Source organism: Choristoneura fumiferana, chromosome 4 (genome assembly GCF_025370935.1).
Source record: "Choristoneura fumiferana chromosome 4, NRCan_CFum_1, whole genome shotgun sequence".
In the NCBI taxonomy this organism is placed as follows: domain Eukaryota; kingdom Metazoa; phylum Arthropoda; class Insecta; order Lepidoptera; family Tortricidae; genus Choristoneura; species Choristoneura fumiferana.
Genome location: NC_133475.1, coordinates 12754289 through 12762328, shown reverse-complemented (window position 1 = coordinate 12762328; position 8040 = coordinate 12754289). Strand labels below are relative to the sequence as shown.

The 8040-nt window shown below is 36.9% G+C and overlaps 1 protein-coding gene across 1 annotated transcript in view; it reads right to left on the bottom strand.

Annotated features, from left to right (window-relative positions):
• LOC141427484 (opsin, ultraviolet-sensitive-like) overlaps positions 1–6785 on the bottom strand; it is a 39474-nt gene extending 32689 nt beyond the window's left edge. Inside the window, exon 1 of the mRNA XM_074086987.1 lies at positions 5976–6785. Within this exon, the coding sequence (XP_073943088.1) occupies positions 5976–6559 (584 nt within the window). The 5' untranslated portion in view covers positions 6560–6785. The remainder of the gene's footprint in view (positions 1–5975) is intronic.
• Positions 6786–8040: the final 1255 nt, after the last annotated feature.

The following is an 8040-nucleotide window of genomic DNA, read 5'->3' as shown; positions in this document are numbered from 1 at the left end:
TCGTGCAACGAGGTTGCATACTTTATTAAAAGATCGGGAAAATTTACATTTTGGAAATATTTCGATATATTTTTAATACCAAACATTTAATTTAAGTTTGTAATCGACAAATTTGATCCTATCTCTTGCTTTTTTCGAGTTGAAGTGAAATGACAGATCAAAGTAAAGTTCAAATATTTGGAATTCAGTGAGTAGACCCAACACTCAGCATTTAAAAAAAATAATTAAAAAGTTACTTTGTCTCACGGAGTGAGCAAAATGCGATTTTGCTCACTGATTTCTCATAGCAAAACCTGCCTGTTTGAGGTGCTGAGGTGAAAAAGTCAATTTATGTCGCCTAGATCCAGCATAAACACCAACTTTACGAGCATGAGAAGTGAAAAAAAAAATACCGAATTGGCATTCGTGTAAAAAAAACAATGTTTATTTTTATTTTATTTTTTTCATAAAATATGCCAATTTAAGACATCTATTTGGTTTTAGTTGGGTTTTAAATTTTGATCCCATTTATAAGTTACTGGAATTATAGCTAACCGTAGTTGTCATGGCGTTAAGCTACGTTTATCTTTGCCCTGAGTCTTTGCCCGTCACAATTATTAAAAAAAAAGTAGTGTAATCTGTCACCTGTCAGTGTTGGAATGGTTTAGTTACACAACGTTTATGTAGGATGAAGTTTATATAAAAAAGGGGTAACAAAGGTCAAACGTTATGTTGCAAATATACACACGACCATTTAGTATTTTTTTACTAAAATGTGATAAATTATTGAATAAACCTATTTTTCGAAATGGTTTTGGAATTACTTAGACCACATTGTAAAAAACTGATCAATGCCAATTGAACATCCTCCTTTTTTGAAGTCGTTTAACAACTATGTACTCGTAGGTACTAACCCGTTGCTAGTTAACAACATTTAACTCCATTATGCTTCTCGGTCTCTGAAATATACTGTAGATACATAAGTTAATTTTTTGAGTGGAACCTGCAGAAACCAATAAAAAAATTGTTTCAATGTATCAAACATAATTATGGGTTCTCCGTAATAACTGGCGGTGGAATCCCAGAAATGAGTCGTCCCTACATCAGAATTACGCAATTAAACGATTAACTGTATAATTAAAAAGTTGCCTTATTGTATATTGTTTCTCGTAGAGGGTTCTCCGCTGACGAGTTATGCTTGATTAATCCATTCAATATTTCACTGAATAGGTGCTTAACTAACTTTCTGTATACCATGCTTTGCGTTGTGTATGCTTTGTGTGTTTCTGTGTTTGTGTGTGTGTTTCGGTTAGGAGTTTGTCTTTGTGGCCGACTGAAAAAATATGAATGGTGTAAACAGTTAGGTATAACGATTTTGTGAGATAAGATATCTATTTAGGTTTCGTCCTGACTCACTGAAAAAAGTTAAATAAATAAATGTCATGGGACAATGATACCTATATACTAATTGTTCTAGTCCCATACTAAGCAAAGCTTGTACTATGGGTACTAGGCACGGGATAAACATACTTATATAGATAAATACGTACTTAAATACATATTAAACGACCAAGACCCGAAAAAAACATTCGTATTATTCATACCTACAAATATATGCCCCGAGCCCCGACCGGGGATCGAACCCGAGACCACAAGCTTCATAGTCAGTTCTCTAACATTTCTCTAACCACTTGGCTATCCGGTCGCTGTCGGTCGAATACCATTTTGTAATATGCTTGTTTAAGATAATGATTAAATAAACACTACCACTTGTGTTGTCGTATCAAATATAAAATATGTTTCGTGAAATCAATTAGTTAATAGTTTGTTAATTTTTTTGTTTGGGTTGGCAAGACCATCGTTAATGATGAAAACGACTCACTGGTTATTAACCATATCTTTTAGGTACTAAGAGCTACTAGGCGCCAATGTCTATATAGATATATGGTCCAGAAGACAAATGTGTTAAGCGCAAAATTTTGATTTTTTTAACATAAGAATATTCGAAGCCAAAAGAAGAGAAATAAATAAAACTATTATGTCTGGTTCATTTAGGACCCTAAGCCGTGCTTTTATTATTGTCACATTGTAATGCCACAGATTATGTTATGTACGACCTGATTTTTTCTAGGCAATGGAACGTGGCTCTCTACTGTGACGTCATCCAGCGTATATCGTAAAAAAAATATAAAAAATTAAGCACTCATCCAAATTTAAAATCGATGAAAATGGTATCTTAAAATATCCTATTCTTTCCAAAAATAAAATAAAAACTATAGGCTTTTGCGAGGTCATCCCAGCCTATATACGTCCCACTGCTGGGCACAGGCCTCCTCTCAGAACAAGAGGGCTTGGGCCATAGTTCCCACGCGGGCCCAGTGCGGATTGGGAACTTCACACGCACCATTGAATTGCTTTGCAGGCTTGTGCAGGTTTTGCGAGGTAGTGAGGTGAAAAACGAATTACTTAGAGTAGCCCCCATAGGCAAGGCCCCGAAGATGCTGGCAGCGTTTTCTCTTTGAATAGCTAAGCTAATTCTTTGTCCGAGGTTCCCTGTGAGGTCTGATGCAAATATTTTCAAAATTGCTTTTATTGGGGTTGGATATGAGGCTTTTACATATCATTTTAGGTATATTTTACAAATAATGATTCAACCTGGAGGCGTCCAAACTTGGTATGTTTTGAAAATGATTGTTATTTTGATTTAAAGCAAGTGACTGAAATATAATGATGTGATATATTTTTAGAATCGGCTTAGTAAGCTCTTTCATTAGATACCACACACGATAGGTTTCAGAACAATTTTTTTCTCCATACAAAAAAAGATGACTTCATAACTCCTCCTTTTTAGGGTTCCAGAGCCAAAATGGAAAAAACGGAACCCTTATAGTTTTATGATTGGTTATTTGGAGTCTTTTTGTATTTTTTATTTCAACTCCAAATTTGTTACTTTTACGGGTATCCCGTGAAACCATATCGAAAATACAAACTGAGACATGGATGCACAGAAAAAACCAGAAAAAAGAGACCAGCGCTGGGAATCGAACCCAGGTCCTCAGCAATCCGTGCTGCGTGCTATAACCCCTACACCACCGCTGGACAGGAATTTAGACACGAATTTTTCCTATGCATACATATCTCAGGTTGCTTATTTCTACTACGCTACTTATGCAGCAGCACTAGCGACATCTATGTTTCGCCTCATCGAGAAACGTCAACATTCTTTCGGAACCAACCGCTCACCCAGACAAGAGATGTCGCTACTAAGCAATCAAATTATGATTGGTTATTTGGAGTCTTTTTGTATTTTTTATTTCAATCACACTATTGTTACTTTTACGGGATCCCGTGAAACCATATCGAAAATACAAACTGAGATGGATGCACAGAAACCAGAAAAAGAGACCAGCGCTGGGAATCGAACCCAGGTCCTCAGCAATCCGTGCTGCGTGCTGAGATATGTATGCATAGGAAAAATTCGTGTCTAAATTCCTGCCACAGTGTGGTGTAGGGGTTATGCACACGCCATTCAATGTTACACCTATGAATATACCTTGATCAATTCTAAAATAAAAATGTCAACAATAAATCAAAACACAAAAAATACAAATAATATAATTTAACTAAGCATGTAGCTGTACGTCTACTTGTAGTAGCACTCCTTTATCAAAACTGCTTTAAGCTATGTTTAAAATTATAATAGCTTGTTATTGTTTTAATCAGAGGTACCTGTTAATAATCTCGTCGCCTGATACTTTGCACTGTGCTGAACAACTCTTAATCTAGGACGAATAGCTGGTGGTTAATGCCTTGCGTCTGGTATTTTCCCTTATCTGTCTCTCAATCGGTTTCTGTCTGTGTCGTTAGGGTTTTTTTTTAAATCTGCGAGTAACACCATAATATATAGACATTGGCGCAAGTCTTTCCCAGGCTAGCAAGAGAGCTTCTACAGGATTCCCATTGTGGAATGCGCACCATTGTTCTTATTGCTCTCTTTTGTATAATGAAGGCCATTTTAACATTATAGTCATAACTATTTCCCCACAACCTGATACTGTACCTTAATTTCGATTCAACCAAGAACAAGATGTATATCAATGAAATTTGGAGTACAGATGTCTTGTAAAAGCCGCTATTTAGTTTTGTAGTTAAATTACAAAAATCAATATTTACAGGGGGGGCACTCCATATACGTTATAGAAATTGTTTTTTTTTTTAACTCGCATCAACGTATGGCACGTAGTTCGACAGCTCTTTTGAAAAGACATTAAGGTTTCTCAAAAAAAATTTTGATTAAGTGACGATTTCCGGAAATAATCGCTCCCAAAGTAGCAAAAGTTGTGTCCCCCCTCTATCTTGTAAACCGTTTGTCCAAAAATATGCAAAAATATGAAAAGGTAACGCTTAATAAATACTTTCAACGAAAATTGGTTTTAACATGATCGAGTAGGTATACCGTTTTTGAGTTATTGCCGAAAAACTGCGCTTCTCAACAAAAGGACGTAAGTACCGTGAAGATACTTGTTTTTTTTGTAATGGCTACGGAATCCTATTTTGGGCGTGTCCGACACGCTCTTGGCAGGGTTTTTTTTCGTGCTATTGTTTAAATTGATTCTTATGGCCTAAAGATCAATCATTTCGATTTTCATGCTTTTAACACCATGGACAGCACTAGTATGCAAATTTTCAGCCCCCAACTATAGTCTTTTGTAAAAAAAAAACGAAATATGATCTTTCTTCAATATTTTTTTGTCTCAGGAAAATGTTAGATTCTGCGACACCAAAGTTGTATCGTAGTCAACCTAGCAGTGGCGTAGCGTCAGATATTTTCGTATCGTGGTAAAGCCAAAGCCAAGATCGCACACATCTTTCATAAATGATGTATGTCCTGTAGTCCTATTTGGGCAAGCCGGTGGGAATAGGGTTCTATGGATGCTTCGCCACTGCAACCTAGTAGGTATATCTTTATTTATTTTACTGGAAATGGTGTATCGTTACTTATAAAGAATTAATTGGGTAGGTACCTGTATTAATTTAATAGTTTGCACATAGCAAACTTGGAATAGTGGTTAGGTTATGAATTTAATGCCTTCGTATCGTATCGTCCCTCTCACTCTGGTATTAAATACCTAATATTAAGCGACAGCGGAATGGCAAGATACGAAGTTCGAATTTTGCACTTCGTAGTATCTAGGGCCTGACCTGAATCCCTTACCTACACTTGTTCGAGGAGGTTTAAACTTTAGCTGTCTGTACTCGGGCATGGTGAGAAGCTTCAATAAAGTTATAATGTACCTGAGCGCGTTCAGAAAATATTAGGTGTACTTAATTAAAAAGCTACTTTGTCTCACGGAGTGAGCAAAATGCGGTTTTGCTCACTGATTTTTCATAGCAAAACCTGCCTGTTTGAGGTGCTGAGGTGAAAATCGTATTAATATTAAGTCGCACGTTAGTACGGAGCCATACACCGCGCGTGGCCCGATACGTACTTGAACGATTTGTATTTTTAATTTGTTATGTAAATGTGTGGTTAACCTTATCACAACCTAGATAATTGCTTCAAGTTCAAAGAGTAATATAATTCGAGAATCTTAATTGATCGATCTCTTTGTCGGACTCAATACAGATATTTATGATCGTCAAGTATCTTAGCAAAATCACTCCGTGAAAGTAATTTGTCATGATTTCTTTCCCATAAGAAAAATTGGTTTGTTTTTCTCAGCTGACTTGGTCGGGTAAACGGAACATGTCCGGAATACATTTCAAACGATTTCCTTATTGATGGCACCAAGGGAGAAAAATAAGAGCAGTGGTATTTAGGTTTACGAGGTCAATTTAGCTGCGAGTACGTAGGTATAACGCAAATAATTATGAGCTTCAAATTATAACTTTTGCACGTGAGTAAAATAAGAGACCGAAATAGCAACGTCCTCAGTCAGTTATTAATAGGCACACTACACATGACATGTCGAAGATTGCAAGACTTAAATACTGACCTGTAATACATGACAAGCACAAGAAAGTTTCCAGAGCAGCCTATCAGCATCATCAAGATATAAAGTGCCCCCAGTGTGTAGTTGGAGGAGGGATCTGGCGGCGCAAAGCGCAACCAGTGGCTGTTGATGAGCAGCAAGTAATCGTCAGTGAAGAAGCCGTACTGCCGCCACCAGTCCACCGGCCAGCGCTCTTTAAATTCAGTTATCAACATATCGTCATCCTTATCCACCTGTAGCGGCACTGTCAAATGCAGCCGCCTTACATTTCGCATTTTTAACGAACTTCTCTTCGCCCGCGTGTTAAAATCACTTCCATCCAACGAATGCTGTTTTAAGCAACAAAACAGCCTTCTCCGCTTTTTCCACTGTTTCAAATGTTCCAAGTTACAAAGTGATACATTATCACCAAAATATTTGCACTCTTTTAACTTTTCGTCTTTAATAATCGCACCGGGGTAACTATTGTTTTCACTGTGGTTTTTCACTAAAAGTTTTTTTTCTTTGTTATCAGAGAAAATATTTAAATTGACGCACTGCACTGTTATTAGGATTATGATAATTTCGATGTTTTTTGCTTTCGCCATGATCGGGAAAGTCTGTATGGGGGAGGATCGCGGGCTCGGGATGGTAGCGGACAGCGTGCACGGCCGCGCGACGCACTCTGCGGGTATGTAAGTACTGCTCCCGGGCGGGAGTCCACGACGGCGATGCGGCGCCGCGGAAAGCGCCCTTGCGACTGACGACGCGCTCCTACCCAACTACCCGACTATGCTAATGTATTTTAGTCACAAATCAGTGCAGTTTTATTAAGCTATTATTTACCCGCTTACTGCTAGTTGCTATTATTTTGTTGGGCTTTGTTTCACCAAATAATATGCATTTTTTTTGTTTAGAGTAAGTATTTAACTAATTTTAATTATTATATAATCTAATGAGTACTCGGCATCAGCTAGTAAAGTTAAATTAAAATCCACGAAACGTTAGTTATAAAGAAAATTGAGCTTGGTTTAAAAGATGTCATTTTAAAATTCTTTGATAAAATATTTGTCAGCAAAATATTGTAAATAAAAATTCTACTGGTCTTGTTCTGTTGAAAATAATACTCGTACATATAATAAATTTATTGGAAAAACAATGATGTGATGCTGTAACCCGACTCATCTCTGGCCTATTACGTTCCACTGGCTGGGGTATATATTAAAACGCATAACGATTACCTAATTCGTTCTAATTTGAAAACACATAGCAATAAAACGCGTAATATACGAGTAGCTAGGCATAGTAGTCTAAGATCCGAACTTAAATCGATCTTCATACGTTCGTATCTTCTTACTTACTTATAGGTAGTTATGCCGGCAATAACTTAGTATTTGAGTAAATAGTGTACTAAATTCGTTTCCCAACTGTAGCTATGCCCAAGCAGATGTAGGTACTCTAACTGTTCGACAACTTTTCCTTTTCAGAACTTCTTTTTTCCTCCACACACCAATCTCTTCAATCCATGACTTGCTATAATGATTTACTTCAAAAACGTGTTTTCAAGTTACCGATTCCAAAAGTTTTTTCTGCTTTTGGCAAACGTTTTGGAGAGCACATTAGGATTTCTACTTATAATAAAATTCGAAACTATTGTAATCTAAAAGGCCGTACCTTAAACGAGGCAAAAAGAAAACTCTTGAAACTACTGCATTCCATGAGTAACGATGACACTGAAGCAATTTTAGATACAATCTATTAAGCACTTTAAAAATAAATTGAAATCTCATCCAGAACTAGAAAATTATTCCAAAAATCATTAGAGGTGCCCTCAGTTATAATTCGGCGTATGGTAGTGCTGGGAACTCCTGTAATAAGTAGCATTTATGTAAGACAAAATTTAACTAAACCTAAAAGTATCAAAACAGTTAAATATATTACCCGGATAACTCACGTCTTCGTTCACGTATTTATCGTCGTCGTCGTCGTCGTCGTCGTCGTCTTGTATCTGTACTTGCGAGAGAGAAATTTTCATTCCGCGGAAAGTGCGTGAAGCCATCGAGATTAGTCGTCGTCCGAATTTTAACCG